This window comes from Micromys minutus, assembly GCF_963924665.1.
Source record: "Micromys minutus genome assembly, chromosome: 13".
NCBI classification, from domain to species: Eukaryota; Metazoa; Chordata; class Mammalia; order Rodentia; family Muridae; genus Micromys; species Micromys minutus.
The window spans coordinates 47927248-47945525 of record NC_137982.1 but is presented as its reverse complement, the minus strand read 5'-3'; the positions used below and the strand labels follow the sequence as shown (position 1 = coordinate 47945525).

Here is an 18278-nt window from a genome sequence, read left to right as displayed (position 1 = left end):
ACTTCAAGTCTCGATTTTCGAAGTTATCAGTGGAGTTAAACTTACAGATATTTTTACTGAATAATATGTGTTGTTTTTAATTAGTGATTATTCAGCTTAAGCCAAATATCACAGAAACACAGCCTGTGTAAAATTAAAATGTTCGCCTATGCGTGCGAGCAGTCTGTGCAACACAGAATGGGACAATAAGATACCTGAGAAAAGTCGAAAGGTAGATGAAATCTCAAGTGTGTTCACGTTAGTGTGAACATGGATGTTTGAGCGTGTGCTAGACGGTATGTAGCTGGATGCTTTGCATGTGTGCTTAGCGATGTCTCTATCCAAAAATAAACCAGTTAGGACCTAAGACAGGGAACTGTGTCTCAGCCATCACCCCCAACTTTCCTCACTGTGCTTGACAGATTAAGTCTTACTGCGGGTGACTGTTTTATTCACCCCTGGTCTGGTTGGTTCTGTGTCAACTTGACACAAGCTGGAGTCATCACAGGGAAAGGAGCCTCAGCTGAGGAAATGCCTACATGAGATCCAGCTGTAAGGCATGTTCTCAACTAGTGATCAAGGGGGGAGGGCCCAGCCCATTGTGGGTGGTACCATCCCTGGCCCAGCCCATTGTGGGTGGTGCCATCCCTGGGCTGGTAGACCTGGGTTCTATAAGAAAGCAGGCTGAGCAAGCCAGGGAAAGCAAGCCAGTAAGTAACCTCCCTCCATGGCCTCTGCATCAGCTCCTGCCTCCTGACCTGCTTGGGTTCCAGTCCTGACTTCCTCTGGTGATGAACAGCAATGTGGAAGTGTAAGCTGAATGAACCCTTTCCTCCCCAACTTGCTTCTTGGTCATGACATTTATGCAGGAATAGAAACCCTGACTAAGATAGTCCCTAAGAATGGAAACCTCTTGTATAGACGGCATAACTCAGCATAAATATTTACTGGATCCATATGTGAAAGTATATACATTTTTATTTATCTTATCTCACAGAGGAAACACGAGGCTCGGAGGGAAAGTTAGGCCTATTTCCCTAAGAAGATACCCAAGCACACACTGAAGCAATGGCTGAAATGTGTAGTTATAGAAGTGACAGAGACTCTGCTGTGCATGTTGGTATGCAGAATAGGAAAATATTTATACTCAATGCAGACAAATTGAAATGTTTCTTCTGGATGTCTCACTAAAAATGATTGTGAGGGGACAAGTCTTTTGTTTTTGGTGACAGGTTGTGCTCCTGAGCCCAGCTAGCAGGTTAGAAGGAGGCTGTCGGAGCATGGACTGTGGCCAAGATGGCATTGTATAGGCTGAGCAGCATGGATTGGGACTCCTTTAAAGGTCACGCCAGTGGTTTTGCATGTTTCTCCTCACACTCAGAGTAGCCCAGCACAGCCATTAGTTACTAATGGTCATACCAAAGTCATGTGTCATCATCCCCTCCGCTCCCCCACCTTTGCTTCATGGTAGAATGTGAAACCATGTGCTCTGGTCCATCTCTAGAGGCTGATGCTCTGGTCCATTTATCCCTAGAGACTGATGCTCTGGTCCATCCCTAGAGGCTGATACTCTGGTCCATCCCTAGAGGCTGATACTCTGGTCCATCTCTAGAGGCTGATGCTCTGGTCCATTCATCCCTAGAGACTGATACTCTGATCCATTCATCTCTAGAGACTGATGCTCTGGTCCATCCTTACAGGCCAATGCTCTGATCCATCTCTAGAGATGGATGCTCTGGTTCCTCCATCTCTGGAGACTAACTCTCTAATATGTCTCTAGAATCTGATGCTCTAAGATAGCTTCATCTTTGGTTGCTGTACAATTTTCTCATCTCTTTCTCCCTCTTTCTTCGTCTATCAAGCTACTGAATGAGTCTTTGAACTATTGCCTCATGTCCACTTGGCCTCCGTGCTAGCTGGCAGGAGGCACCTCGATGACTGATCTTCTTTTCACACTGGGTAGAGAGGGGCTGCAAACCCGGAAGCAGAGATTCTAGCTCAGCAGATTGAAATCAAACAGGGCAAGAAGCCCCACTGAGCACAAGTCCGAGAAATGCTATATGTCAGTGAAGACAAAGGATAGCAGGTCCTGAGCTAGAAGGGCTATGCTGGGCTGGCATCCTGCCATTGTGGCTTCCATCATTCTATTCTTGAAGTCAAATACAAGCTGCATAACCTTGGCAACATGCAAATAGCCACATCCTCCCCCATAGGAAGAAGGACACTATATGAAGTTCTGACCAACTCATAGGGCTGCCATGTTTCACTTACACACAAATCTTGTAGGGTTTTCCCTCTATGGAATTAAGTAGAATATCCTGTTCAAGGTCACAGAACTGGGAAGCAGAAAACTGGGACTAGAGGCTAGGAGTCCTCATTGTGTTCCCTACCAAAAATAGCCCCAGTGCTGTGTGCACAAAGAGAACATCAGAGTCACCCAAAGCTAGAAGACTATTGGACATCCTTGTACCATCTGAGTTTAGATACCCACCCTTGTGTGTGGGGCTTGCAGGGGGGAGTGTACCTTATGTGCATGAGTGCACACATCTATCTAAGTATAAAATATTCATTAAAGTAGTTAGTAAAAAGTTTGCCTGACCCCACACCTACCAAGAGTTTCTGTGTCATGGTCTCAGAAGAGCATCTTCAATGGCCTTCTATGAGGTGCCCAGCTTTCATTCATGGTGAATAGTTAATGAGTTAAATGTATAAAGTCCTGTCCACAATGGTGAAGACAATGTCAGTACATAGGACCCAACAACCAAGACAACATATTCACCTCTTTCCTATTAGACCCTTAGAGAGCAATGGCACAGCATGAAGCAGGGACATCAGTAACAACTGTCCCAACACTATAGAGCCTTGAGTTGATTCATTTTGGCTTCAAGTTCAGGGATGCCCCAACATTTCTTTAGGTATCCGCATGCTGTAAGTCTTTCTTAACGTTCTCAGGCATTGCGTTTTTGGGGATACTAGGCTGAGGTACATCGCCTACACATGTGTCACTGCTACTGGGTGCTCATAGGTGTGTAATGAATGATGGTGGGCCAAAGTATTCACCAGTCACTAGAGTGCAAACAATTGCCTGTGTACACTTAATCAATTTCAGGCCAAGCCTGGAGTCTGGATTCATCTACTGCGTGATTCGAGAACACTTAAACAGTGCCTCCCTGGTGGTCCTTCGATAAATATACCAAGTCTCAGCTGCAGGTTCCAGGGCCCCTCTTTTCACCCCTTCATCCTATGTGAACAGGAAAATCTTAGTTCTCATGACCCATTAAACATAGAGCCTTGCTTGCCAACACCAAGTTCCTTTCCCTAGAGGACATGAGATTGTTTGACCACAACATTCTAGGAGGAGGAGGTGGGCTTCTAAGTGAACAAAGAAAGAGGAAAACATGAATAACTTTCTTGTGTTAAAACAGTAATTACATATGTCAACAGCCACAGCAAAGTTAGGAGCAGGGCTTTGAAAGAGAGGTCTTGATGGAAATCCCAACCATGGAGGACAGGGACTGGTCATCACCAGGAGTGAAGGGAACAGGCTATCTGGACAGTTAACAAAAGCTAGTTATGGTGTTCTAGGATAGTCAGGGGTCTGGACTGTGGTCTGAAGCCACAGATGGGAGTTTGGAAAAACTTACAACCTTTACCTGAACGGGTTTGAGTTTTTCAGTTGGTGAGGCAGCCCAGGTTTCTGAGTTGAGTAGAGCAAGTCCTGTGAGCCCAAGGGCTTGGGGGGACCTATGTACCCACACTTCTGGATTATGTCATCTCAGAGACACCTTCTGTGTCCCTGATGCTCTCTATGCCCAGAACAGCATCTGCCACGGCATCCCTGGTGAACCCTTCCCATACCCCAGGTCTCACATCAGATGACCTGTGATTTTCGGCCCGTGACTGTCTCTCTTCTCATTGCCTCTGACCTCCCTGGGTTTTCACCGGTTACTCTGTGTTCTTTCTGTTCTGGAGCATGTCATGGGAGTCTTAAGAATTGAGTCATTGTCTTACATTTTGGGACAGGCTTTATCGAAACTTTTTCCTTTAATCATGATAACTATTCTTTAAAGTTTAAATTATTCTAAATAAACTTTATAAAGCTGAAGTTTAATGGCAATTTCTAATGAAGAGACAATACCAAATGGAAACTATTTCTCTCAGGGATTATAATAATGACATGTGTTTCCCTTGTTACCACACTTAAACCACCTGGGTACTGCTCTGCGCCTCCAGACATACCTTGTGCTTAGAGACTGCCTAGTTCCCCATGTTGTATGTATTGCATCCTGAGTAGAGCCTGCTACAGGCTTAGACAAAAGACCTGTCACCTGTCTGCATTGTTCCAAGAAGACTTCCATTAGCTTCCCTAAGAAAGACTTTGACTCCTAGAAGTCTGTCATTGAAAATGCCTGCCTATTCTATTTTTCCCTGGGGAAATAATATGTGCTTCCAAAGGATAATGACTGCTACAGTCTAGTTCCGTCATGCCTCCAAAGGCTCATGTATTGAAGGACCTGAGTTTGAGAAGACCATAAGGCAGCAGCTCCAGGAACAGATCATAAAATCCAAGAACAAGGTCATAAAAAGGCCCTTTCAAAGAAGAGCCTGGGGACAAGCACTAGAATGGGAAAATATCTTATCTCAGGATGGGTGTCTGTGCTGGGCAGCTCTCTCATCCTGTGGTTAGACATTCACGACATAGGAATGCAGACCACTGACCCCTGTGACTCCCTAGCACCCACCAATGAAATTTTAGATTATGTAATCCTACTAGAAAATTCACCCATTCCCTTTAAGAAGGCCTTCGAGCCTTGGCCTAGGGTCACCATGACAATAAATAAATAAAAATAAAAAAGGTTGACTCCCCACCTGCTGGCTGTTTCTAAAGAGTAAACACTCTTTGTCTTTGCTTTGTCTTTGCATACTGAGTCTGGGGTCTTCCTTCAGCGATTTTTGGACACTTACATTAGGTGGGTTGGAGGAAGTAGATCACCGGGGTGTACTTTAAATGGTATATTCTCTCCTCCCTCTCTCGCCCCCTCTCTCTCTCTCTCTTCCTCCCCCCCTCCCTTCTTCCCTCCCTCTCTCACCCCCCCTCTCTCTTCCCCCCCCTCCTCCCTTCTTCCCTCCCTCTCTTGCCCTTCCTCCCTGGCTTCACGGCTGCTATAGCATGTGCATCCTTCCTTCACCGGGCTCTTGTATCACAACTGCTTCTTATGACAGGTCTGAGATCAATGGAACCAATCAACCATGACCTGAAATCATAAACCAATAAGTCTTTCCTCCTTTAGGTTGATTTTCTCAGGAATTTGGTTACATTGTGGGAAGCTGCTTAACACAGTGGTCACAGCAGCATCATAGTTATGACAGCCCGGGGTCATGAGACATGGACCACGAGGCAGGTCACCTGCAGCTAAGTCTCAAGCGCTGTTCCTGACGTACCAAGTTGCTTTCTGCTGCACAGGGAGGGGTGACCCTGGGCTTGTCATTGGTCCATTTCCAGATGTAGTGTTGTGTTTCCCAGCCAGTATTTACAGCTCAGATTCAACTCTGCCTCTACCAGTCACAATGCAAATTTAGAGAAGTTGTTTATCATTGATTTCTGCTGCCTTATTATAATACAGAATTTTAGATATCCCCAATTCAAATACCTTACTGTGCTTTTTAAGAAAACAATGAGTTAATAATATTCATAAGATACTAAAAGCTATCCCCAGCACACAGTAAGGCAACTCTGTAGCTCAGCTCCCTCTTTCCATCAGCCCTGGGAACCTGAGGCCTCCTCTTACCTCTGCTTTTATCCAGAGGACCAAGTGCTCTGGTCTGAACTGACCAGACAGAGCTGACTTGCCACCCACTGACTCAGCGTCACACAATATAGTATTCATGTGTTAGAGGGATCCAGGATTATAGTTTACATTTTACAGCTCCTTTGTAAAGCCTTCTTTTCAGTAGTAGGGGAGGCAGTTTATGACTCCCTTTGATAAGCACCTGACTGTTAAGATCTAAACAAAGAGAAAGGACCAGGCACAGAGCACCAGGTACTCCCGACCAGGTAGTCTCTCTTCTGGAGCACTATTCAAATTAGCTCCTGGACTCATAATTCCCTCTTTCCATTTATTGCTGCAGTAAACTAAATGGTTCTTTATCCAAATGTTATTTCCTGGCTATTAATTCAGTAGTTATTTTGGATTGTGACACTCCTCTTTGATTTAGGGATATGGCACCTTATAAATATTTAAAAGCCAAAGACTGACACTTTGAGAGATTGACTTTGATTTGTTTTGTTAATATCCTATGGCTAGAGTAATTATAGGCTTGGAAGACGTAGCCCCATCCTGTACTCCTCTGGCAGGATGGGGGGGGGGTGCCATGCAAAGGAACTTGTCCATAGAAGGCTGTTCCCTGGGCTTTTGAGGGTGTGACTGCCCACCACACCTGTCTCCCCAGGATGTGTTTTTGACTCTTCATTGTTGAAAACCTGCCATTGAGCCTGAGGGTAAATGAATGAACAGTACCGACATTTAGTAGAACGGTCGCTCCTGAGAGTTGGGGAATGTTTTATGCAACTGCACATGCCAGCAAGGGTTTCCAGCAGGGCTCAGGGTGATGTGTGGACCGGTATGATTTAACTGTGGATCAATCAACCTATTAGGGAAAAAAAAAGACAAGGTCAATAAGGTGGGGTCTTAGTGAACCCCAGGTCATTCTCCATTTCTCAACCTAATGTCCTTATTTCCTTTCCATTAACATTTCATAATGAAAACATGCCTATATTCCTTAATTTTTAAGATAATTAAGTAAATTTAGTGCCTTTGAAGGGTAGGAGATTTATAATGGCTCAAAGAACCACACTATTAATAACCAGAAGACAGGGGCCACCGGGAGAACAGCAGCGCTGTCTCTGTTGCAGCTTAGGCTCCTTTGGTGATGGTTGGTAAACGGTTGTCCCATTTCAACTCCGAAACTGACTTTCCTGCTGAGACCAGAAAAACCTATGTCGTTTTGGTCAGTGCCTTTGTCTTTTAGGAAGCGGTTTCCTGGTCGTGTTTGAATTGAAACAAATGACAATGTAGATCTTTTCAAGTGCTTGGTATTCTCTGCGTGCAAACCCCAAAAAGGCGTGAGGGAGGCAGAGCTGTTCTGGTGCTGGCCTAAGGAGCCACAGTGCGGTATCTGTGTGACTACTGTGTGGTCGCTCTCACCGAACGGACATGTGTCCTGGCTGCCACCAGGCACATGTGCCCAAAGGGACTACGTACTAGATCTGACTTCCTTCTCAGTTCCCAAGCTGGCCACTTAAAAAGTATCATTTTAAAAGCCATGGTTTTGATATTTTGTGGATTAAAATAGTCACTTAGAAATATTCATCGTCTTTCTTGTTCCCTTTCCAAGCCTTATTAGGATAGTAATAGATGATTTGGTATAAATTCTCAAAGCCAGATAAGTCAGGAAATAGATGACTAATGATAACACGTTGGAACCTCGGGAACAGATAGATAAATAGGGTTAACTTAGCAAACCCAAGAGTGTCCAAACAGCTGGTGATACAGAGACAGAGAGGTCAGGTTTATCCCATAGACTCCCCCTGCAGACAGCTCAGGAGTTGGCTCCGAGGGCCTTTGAGGGTGTACTGGCTGGTTCTGTGTCAACTTGACACAAGCTGGAGTCATCACAGAGAAAGGAGCCTCAGTTGAGGAAATGCCTCCATGAGATCCAGCTGTAAGGCATTTTCTCAACTAGTGATCAAGGGGGGATGGCCCAGCCCATTGTGAGCAAGCCAGGGGAAGCAAGCCAGTAAGTAACATCCCTCCATGGCCTCTGCATCAGCTCCTGCTTCCTGACCTGCTTGAGTTCCAGTCCTGACTTCCTCTGGTGATGAACAGCAATGTGGAAGTGTAAGCTGAATAAACCCTTTCCTCCCCAACTTGTTTCTTGGTCATGATGTTTGTGCAGGAATAGAAACCCTGACTAAGACAGAGGATGAGCATGAAAGTGGGGCTGCTGACAGAAAAAGGGAAGTCTCAGAAGCAGCTGGAGTCTGGAGGCTACCTCTGACTAGGGTAGAGCAGGGGGTCTCTGCATGAGCCCATCCGTGCAAAGGACAGCGGGCTGAAGATGGTACTGAATGAACAGTTCCACACTGAGGCTACCCAGATCCCTCCACGGGCTCCCAACCAGGTTCCAGAAGATTCTCTGGAGATTAGGAGAACCTAAAGACCTTTTATAGCTTCCCTGAGAAAATAGATCAGTCAGCCCCTCTGCAGGATAACCTCCAAGCTGGAACAGAAGCTTTCAAGCAAGACTGGGATACCAGTGATTACGAGACACACTAGAAAAGTATTTTCGACTCCCTTACTGGAGGATGGGTAATTGAGACGACACGGTTCAGCATAAGAACAAAGATCAAAGCAAAGATCCAAATAGGAAAGGAGAAGAAATGTCAAATGGGATGTCATTAATATCTTCGGGGAAGTGAGAGATGTCCTGGTTGCTTCTCTGTTGCTGTGATAAAAGCACTGATGGAAAGCGGCTTGAGGAGCAAAGGGTTTATTTGACCCCAAGGTTGCAGTCTCTCATCTAGGGACGCCAGAGCAGGAAGTCAAAGCAGGAACCCGAGAGCCATCTCTTAACAAAATCATAGATTACCCAAAGCATCCAACGTTTCCAAGGGAGACCTAGTGTTGTCATTAGTAAGTTTGTGAACAACAAAATACACAGTATTAGCCCAACATTGTGGCACATGACTTGTTCCGGCGCTCAGGAGGTGGAGGCAGAAGAACCAGGAGTTCAAGGTCAGCCTCTGCTCTGTGGCGAGGCGAGTGTGAGCGGAAGGGCTGCAGCTAGAGAGAGAGAGAGAGAGAGAGAGAGAGAGAGAGAGAGAGAGAGAGAGAGAGAGAGAGAGCGCACATGGTAGGCTGATTTGCTTTCAACACTGAGGTGCTTAATCCTGCAGAGATCCATGATTTATGTTTGTTACTGCCCAATTAACAATAGCCAAGGTATGGAATCAACCTAAACGCCTGTCAGCAGAACAACAGATAAGTAAAACGTGGTTCATGTCGACAAGGATGAGACATGATATGGAGTTTTGTTCGGTCATGAAGAAGCAGGGAGCTGGGCTGGGAGATGGCTCCTTAGATAGGGGCTTGCTACGGGAACATGAGGTCCTGAGTTCAGATGCCCAGCCCCACATAAAAGCTGAACGGCCCTGTGACCTCGGGGTGCAGTCACTGGGGGTCCCTAGAGATCACTGGCCAGACATCTAGGCAACGGATGAGTTCTGACCGAGTGATAAGTCCTTTCTCAAAGGAGTAAAGCAGAGAGCATGAGGAAACATGTCAGCCTCTGGATGCTGTCTCACACACACACACACGCACAAACACACACAGGAACAGGTGCACACACAAATACTACAGAAGAATAAAACTGTGCCGCTTGCAGCAAATAGACAAATATAAATACATAACAAATGAATGAATAAATAAAATGGATTGAGAGTCATCATGCTTAAGCAAAATAAACTAGACTCAGAAAGACAAATATGGTGTGGTTTTGCTCGTATGTTGGATGCAGATTTAGATATATGTTTGTACCATTAAAATAGAAGTGGATTGCGAGTGGAGAGGAATGGGGCTAACAGGAAGAAAGAGAACAAGGTAATGGGACAGAGGTTGACCTTGAACAAAAGACAACGCAAATGTGTGACATCCATAACGAAATCCATTATTTTGTATATATGTTAAAAAACTAATACGGATTTGTTTGACTTTGATAAAGACATTTTAAAGCAAATAAATAAACAAAGCACTTCCATAAGAACACATCCATACATACATATACACATACTTACATGCATGCATACATACCACTGTGTTTGAACTTAGAAAACCTTACAATTTTAATTCCAGGAATCTAGTATCTGCAAAGCCATTGGTATATGAAGATGACTTGGTAAAGCCTTGGGGAATTGTTTTTTATGGGAGTAAAATTCAGCTTCAGAATGGAAGTTTAATTGGCCCAGCACCCAGATTTGTTCATTGCTCATTCATACACAGTGTGAGGGAATGACCAAGGTTTGTAGTTTAGCTTAGGCCTGTGAACTTCTGCAGAAAAGCACAGGGCTGGAGAGGCAGATCAATTATGTGGTTTCTGGAATGCCTGGAGTAGCCCGAGTTGGATTTAATTGCTTAGCCAAAGTAGTTCCAGGGCATCAATTACTCGCAGGGTAATTTATACCCTGTGAGTAGACCAGGAATACAAATATGCAATGGTCTCTGGAAACTTGAAAGCCATAAAATAAGCGCCCACACACACTCACAGAGTGGCCCAAATGACATGGCAAACCCAACAAATTGACATAAAAATTATTTCCAAAGATTTGGTTTCCCTCTCCTTTCGGTTTGTGCAGGATAACAGATTGACAGCCAGCTAACGTGGGTTTTTTGAAACCCTGAGTATGTATGGTCAGGACTACAATTGTGTTGCACATTGCTAAACAAGATAGCAAAAATTATCTTTAACTGAAACTATGCCAACTCCCCGGGTAGCTCTATTTTTTTTTTCTATCAATGCAGCATATTTTGTACTAGAGAAGAGCTGTTTGCTCTTTTCTGCCCTTCTTAATATACAGAATGCATGTGGTTTTGCAAGTATTTTTGTAAGGTACAGGATACACTGGAAATGGAAGAAGTAAGGGAGACTGGTGTGTTCCCACCTCCCATTCCATATAGCAGCAAATAAAATTCATAGCTGCTGGCCACCCAGATGTTCCTGCATGTAGCAATATGTATGGGGATGTATATCTCATGGCCACAGTTCCAGTAAACTAGACAGTTGTATATTCTAAATTCTGTGGAAAGACCTAGTGTGTATATTTTATCTTCTAATTAGCCTCCCGTCTCCTCCCTCCCCACTCCATTTTCTTAGGCATTTGCTGCTCAGAAACAAAAGACATTTAAGGCTCAGAGTTTAGCAGCATCAGAGTGTAAGTGTGGGTCAGGCTTGGGTTAGGTAAAGCTAGTGAGCTTCGCTTGGCTACGCCTTGGTTTTGTAGGCAGCCAACATCCCCCTGGTGTCGGAACTGGCCATCGATGACATCCATTTCGATGATTTCTCCCTTGATGTTGATGCCATGATCACAGCCGCTCTTCGGATGTTCATGGAGCTGGGGATGGTACAGAAATTTAAAATCGACTATGAGGTAAGATGCTCTGTGTAGGATAAACTAAGGAATCCACCAGGCGAAGGGTTTTAGCCACCGTGATGTAAAGGCTTTCCAAAGTCACAGTGTAGGCAATGAGTCCTGCCTTGTGGACCCTATGCTCATGAGAATCCAGCAGGGTGTTAGCGGAAGTTTAGGAGGGTTTTGTTGTTGTTTATTTTTTATTAGATATGTCTTATTTTATGTGCATGACTGTTTTGCCTCTGTGTAATGTATGTGCACCACATGCATGCCTGGTGTCCAGGGAGGTCAGAAAAGGTTATTGAATACCCTCCAACCAAAGTTACAGATGGTTGTGAACTAGACCCAAATCTGCATCAAGAGCAGTATGTGCTTAACCGCTGGGCCGCCTGCTCAGGCCCCTGTGGATGGTTTTGGTCATCTTACAGCATCACATTAACCGGTCCTCTGAGGACACAAGCCACTCCCTAACTCAGCCTCCCCCTCCCATTTCAGACCCTGTGCAGGTGGCTTCTGACAGTAAGGAAAAACTATCGGATGGTTCTCTACCACAACTGGAGACACGCCTTCAACGTGTGCCAACTGATGTTTGCCATGCTAACTGTAAGTGTTTGTGGATGTTGCAGGGACATTTGTGTGGACCCCCCCAGCTTCTCCTATGCATTTCTATTTCACTGAAAACTTGTCCTGTGGCTATTTGATGGCAGCTCACACACGTCCTGTTTAAGGAAGTAGATTTTCGACAATTTCCGAACTTTAAGGCTAAGAAACCACTGACACCTTAGAGTGGGCGCATAGCCCTAGATGAAGACTAGGATTTTTTGGCATTCTCCTTTGGTAAGCTGGTTTTCTTGCCCATTCTCACTCCCTCCCCCTAACACTTGGATTTTCTTTGTAGAGGAAATGGAGATGAAGGAGAGGAAGGGGAGATCCCTGGATAAGATTGGGCTGCTACAGAAGGCCCAAGAGGTTATGTGAACATCACCCAGGAGAATGTGGAACTCTGAGACAACGCTTGCTTAGGGAGATGCCTCACAAGGCCTCCAGAGAAGGGAGGGGTAAAAGCAGACAGCGATAGAGGCCTGTGTGGTTCACAGAGAGTGCCAGGGCTTCAGGCCAGAAACAAGCCTTGGGGTGAAGTCTGGAAGCAAACATTGATGGCTAGTGTCAAAACAGAAGCCTCTACTTGTTCCCATTTGCTAGCAAGAAATGTTGGCCTGGTTTCTACCAACACTGTTGAAGGACCAAGAAGAATGTTTTCTGGCTTGGACAGGTTGGGTTTCCTGCTACTTCATAACACACACACACACACACACACACACACACACACCACACATGAGTTTATATAAACATGTTTACTATGCAAACAATAGATGGTGGGTTCTGGATTCTTGAAACATAAATACAAATACTTTTGTCTTTGTACCCAACTTAAAGCCTAGACAAAATTGAGACCCTGGGTGAAATGCATATTTTTTAATCCAAATGAACAAAGTTTATTCTTCCACTTTATGAAAATCTTCACCCTGTGCACTGCCCATTAAACTTCTACCCAACCTTTAAGGGACTGATCTCACGACATTTCTCCACAAAGTTCCACCCGTCCCCCAAAACATCAGTGATTGCCTCCTCCCCCAGCGTCGGACAGCTGTGTTGCTACTTTAAGTCCTTAGTCTCTCATTTCCTGCTAAGACACCTGAGGACAGAGATAATTCCTTATCCCTTCAACAGCATTCACCTGTGTGTTCCCAGCCCCTGCACCCAAGCATGGCCATACTCTGCCATGTATTCAATACTTAACAATGAGTGAAGGGCTGTCTTCAACTCAGGTGTGTGCACAGATGTGTGGGTGTCCATCAACTGACCTGGAGCACCAGACTGGTCCAGCCTTCTACTGTGCACATCAGAGCTGAGAAGTTACGGGTGGAAAAATGCCCTGGCCCGTGAGGCTTAAGTGGTCAATTGTTTGGAAACAAAAACCCCTTCATCTTGCTCAACTTGAGTAGAGCTCAGTAGACAAGAAAACTGTTTCTGCGAGTCGAGCTCGTGAGGGTGGTTCACAGAAGACAATGGCTTATTAATTAGTTGTCTTGGAAAACTGGAGGATTTGTTGAATGGCCAAAATAAGCAAGCAAAAATATTGCTCAGAGAAAGGAAATAGAAATGTTCATGAGACTGTGCATTATAAAAGGCAGGGCTGGGGTAGTGGAGCTCTCTAAATAAGCCCTAGGGCAGGCATCTGGCAGCAGTGGTGGGGGGGTCACTGTGCACCCACGGGTATAAAAGGATAAAATGCTGAGGTGTTTTCAGTGAACATTTTTGTGGTACCAAGTCTTAATACTTCTTAAGAAGTGAGGGAAAGTTGAACTTGCCCGCTGTGCCCCCACGTAATTGGGGGCATCGTTGTGCCAGAGTATTCTAAGGATGCCATTACTTTTGTGTTTGCTCAGCAACTTGGAGAGTGTCCCTGTTAGAAAAAGTCTGGGTTTTGTTTTTTTTTTTTTTTTGTTTTCATGCTGCTGCAAAAATAGAAGAGTTCAGTGTTGTCCTCTGGGGGAGAAGGGCGGGGGTTGCAGATGGCGAGCAGGAGGCTCAGGGAGGCGATTGTGGGAATTACTTTAGTCTCCAGCATCTGGAATAGTTCTTATTTTCTGCTCCGTCCATTTTGCTGTACTCACTGGAGGACCGCGGTGGGCTGAAGTGCCCACTTGTGAAGCCCTAACTTCTCCAAATCCATCATGGAAAATCTACTGACGCAGAAATTTTTAAAATCAAGACAATAATTCTGAAGAGAGCTAAGGTATATGTAGACATTCACTTAATTCAGCCATCAAATCTAGGTTCTGACATCAGATTGCAGCCCTCATTCTAACAAGTTAGAATCCAAACCAAACTTTTCTCTTAATTTGGATTTTTTTCCTTGTCTTTTTTTTCTTTTTTGCAGACAGCCTCATGTAGTCCAGGCTGTCCTCATGTAGTCCAGGTTGCCCTTCAATGGCTTCAAACCAGCCAGGTAGATGACAATGCCCTTGAACATCTTTTAAAACATAATGTTTTGTTATTTTTGATAATTTCCAGCATACATACAATGTATTTTGATTATATTCACTTCTAACTCCTACTAAATATATGCTCCCTCCTGACTTGGCATTATTTAAGTTTTTTGAGGGTTTCATACATGGATACTGTATTAATACTTCCCACTAAGACCACATATTTAGAATACAGTTAGGAGTTGGACTGTTTGGAGAGTTTCTTTCACTCCCTTGACCAACAACTCCAGGAGAAGTTTCCCATGTCTGGCAGACATTGGGGATTTGGTTAGATAGTCTAAAACTCATGAGGGAATATTACCACTCTGAGTGTCATTTCACTTAAACTGAATGGACACAGATGTATGCACGCGCGCGCGCACACACACACACACACACACAAGTTGCATGTATGTGTGTTTTAAGAAACATAAAGATGCTTCCCTATGACTTTTTAGACACCCTTAATGCTATCTATCCCCCCTCCCTCTCCCTCTGTGTTTCTCTCCCTCTCCTACTCCCAGTTAACCTCCCCCAACGTAGTTTCTCCGTACACAGCATCTGTGTTCCACTACCCGCTCTCCGGAGCTCCACCCCTCCCCACAGCCCCCTTTTACCTTCCTCAATTCTGTGCCACATTAGGCTGAACTTTTGATCATATCACCTCTGCTTCCCAAGTGCTGGAATTACCACCAGCCAAAAGGAAGGAAGGAAGGAAGGAAGGAAGGAAGGAAGGAAGGAAGGAAGGAAGGAAGAAGGGGGATAGGGAGGGGACAGAAAAAGAGAAAGAAGGAAGAATGGATGAATGGATGAATGGATGGATGGATGGATAGATGGATGGATGGATGGATGGATAGATGGATAGGATGGAGGGAGGGAGGGAAAAGGAAAAGAAAGGAAGAGAGACAGAGAGGGAGAAAGGGAGGAAGGGATAGGGGGAGGGAGGGACAAGGAAAAGAAAGGAAGAAAGAGAGACAGAGAGGGAGAGAAGCAAGGAGGGAGAGAGGGAGGAAGGAAGGAATTTTTTTGAGAGAATGCCTGATGTGTGCTGAAATTTCCTCTAGATGGTGCTCTAAGGCAAAGTTTCCCAATCAGTCGGGGCGGGGGTGGGGGCAGACAGCAAGCAGTCAAACCTTGAACAACCTTCTTTAGAAAATGCTTCTTTTCTTCTGGCACTAGAGATACAGGCCAGGACAAAAAATAAATGTTTTCTTTAAAATATTCACCTACAAAGCCAGTCTGTCGGGACAGAGCCCTTCTATGAAGCTGGGCCTGTTTTATGACTGGGTTAGCAGGAATAATCCTGCCTCCTTCACGTGACTTGAAATTTGATTGTGCATTTTCCTGAGCCCATTGTCTGGGAGAAGGGGAAGGCAGGCAGGTATGCACTGCTGAGCAGGTTTGGAACCACAGACCACGGGTCACTCAAATTGTGGATATTTGCACCAACATCCTTGCCTTTATCTCTAAAGTTATTTCACACAGAGAAAATAAGATTATTGACTCAAAATGGTTTTGCAAAAGCATCCAGCCCCATGTCTTATAAACCAAATAACTTTAGCTCATTAGAAATTAAAAGAAACAAAGGAGAACTTTATAGGATGAGCAATTTCATATGAATGTGGATAGACATTTAGTTCACTGGGAACCCCATCGATCGCTTGGTGATCTGTTCCATGCACCTGGCTGGACATTTCAAACATTGTGGAATCAACACTTCAAGGTTATCTTTTATTTGAAAGAGATAACTACATAGTTAAAATTTTTTATTTTCTGAGCTTTGACTTCCTCTATTAAATATATCAGATTAACGCTGATATCAATCCTGGCTAAGCAGAGACCTAAAACCTATACGCCAATGGCTTCTATACAAATTCTCGTTATTTGTGTAAGGAGAAAGAAATGCTAGCCCATTGTGCACATGTGTAATGAGAGGTTATAGTCATGGTTCCTGTACTCAGAGTGTAAGGCAGATACAGGAATGGACCATCCCTGCTTGTATTCTGTAGACTAAAAAGCATGCCTTGATGTGTAAGCTACTGGCATACTTTTCATTGGTTTACATTATAAATGGTGGGTCATCTCTGACAGGCTTTCCAAGGGGAACAGAGAGAGTCCTTAAGAGTCAAGATTCTTTAGTGTGTGCTATAAATACACTCTTTATCACCCAGGGCATTGCCCCGCTTCCTGTAGGGCTCAATAAAGATTAATTGGATGAGTGGATTTAGCTTAGGGAAATATTATTTGAAGAACTAGGTTGCTCCGTGTCTGGGTTTTTGTTTGGGGTTTTGTTTTCTGTTTTGTTTTGTTTCTAAGCTCTACAATCACGTACAACTCTCAGTGCTCGAGATCTTGCTCTTCTCGAATCACACTAAGGTTCAGCTAGGGTTCATATAGGATATTATGATCTTGCAGAATTCGCTGGCTATGAAAAGGGGAGAAGCATGTGACCACATTAAAATTTATAGTGGCGCTGGCGGCGTGGCACTGGTGAGGAACCGCAGTTAAACACTAATAATAACCGAGTGTCACAGTGCACACATTGACACCTCCTGACATTTACTGGGAAATCCTAAATCTTCGGGGTGGAGGTAGTGTTCTTTCATCCACCTTTGTGCTGTCAACAAGGTTATTTGGGGAGATGGCCTCATCGTTTTATCAAGAATACAAGCTGGAGAACCGAAGGGACATTTAGGGGGGGAAAATCTGTCCCAGCTTCAGGCTGGAGAGTCTCGTGCGACTCAGAGACTGACATTCTCAGATAAGTCCTGATCCCTAAGGTCAAAAGTTTCCCCCAAAAGGAAACACTCTGGAATACAATTAGAACTCTTCCCCCGACCCCCGCTGCTGAGAAGGACAGAGTCAGCCAGTCGTTAAATAAAACATTTCAGTGACCAGAATCTGCATCGGGAGACGGAACCAAGTCCCTTGTGACATTGGCAGGTACAATAAGCTGTGTGACCGGCTACACTGAAGTAAGTGATAATCGTGTCTGAGGTCTCCGAAAAGCATTATCCCTTACGTCACCTTCCCAGTGTAAGCTACGCTTCCCTTAACAACATGGCTCTATCCTCTATAGCCTCGCTATAATGATCAAACAAAATTTGTACATTGGGGAAAAAAAAACATCTAAATCTTCACGTAGCTGTAACGTAAGAGTGTGGCAAATTTTGTACTTAGGGAAGGTGTGATGTTGAATGTTTTTGCAGGAGACCAGCTGTGGACATCATAAATTATGGAATGGACCATTAGATACAGTGGTTCAATTGCATTTAAAGCTCCTGACCTTCAGTTATGTGAAATGGCTCATGTTTTTGTTTTTATTTTTATTTTTTTTAATTTTTATTCTCCCCTCCAGAGCCTCAGTTAGGCACTTCATGCTTCTAGCTGCCATTCTCTTTATTCACACTCATTTTCCAAAAGAAAACGGCAAGGCCACACATAATTAAGAACCTGGTGCACCAATAACCAAACACACAACGGGGCAGAAGGATCGTCCAATCCATTTCCTCTCACAGGAGAGTAACCTCCATAACTCACAGCATCGACGTTCATGAGTTATGGGTCATTCCTCTCCTAGTGAAAATAAATTCTCCGGCACCATCAGCCTGCACTGGGTAGTTTTTCTTAGGACATGTAAATTGTAAAAGTGTACAGACGTAGTCGTGTCTGACATTACTAAGAAACTGTAAGCCCTTGCTCCTGGCACAGGCTTATACAGAAACGCATGTAGTTCGGGGTCTGGGGATGTCTAGTTACAAATTAGGGTTCTTTGGGTCTTTGCTTTTGTTTTTTGAGTGAGTTTATTCTTGAGGCTTTTATGGTGTTGGCAAACTGCTTAATCTGTCGCTTTGTGTTTTATGAGGCCAGCCAAATCCTCCAGGTCAGAGAGACCCAGCAGACATTCATCAAAGCTTCCATTTTCTGCACTGTTTGACTTCCTGGTGGCACTTTCTTGGGACTGAAACCTGGCACCTAAGGGTGTTAAGTGAGGGGGCTTAAAAAGTTTTAAATCTTCACGGATCTCATATTTAATCCTGATTCACTGGTGGCAAATAAAATTCGGGGCAAGCTTTGAGGAG

The 18278-nt window shown here is 44.4% G+C and overlaps 1 protein-coding gene across 1 annotated transcript in view; it reads left to right on the top strand.

Moving 5' to 3' along the window:
• Positions 1 to 18278, top strand: part of PDE11A (phosphodiesterase 11A) — a gene marked incomplete at both ends in the record, with an annotated part of 323910 nt that overhangs the window by 234867 nt on the left and 70765 nt on the right. Inside the window, 2 exons of the mRNA XM_080927937.1 lie at positions 11036 to 11182; positions 11660 to 11767. Of these exons, the coding sequence (XP_080784063.1) occupies positions 11036 to 11182; positions 11660 to 11767 (255 nt within the window). The remainder of the gene's footprint in view (positions 1 to 11035; positions 11183 to 11659; positions 11768 to 18278) is intronic.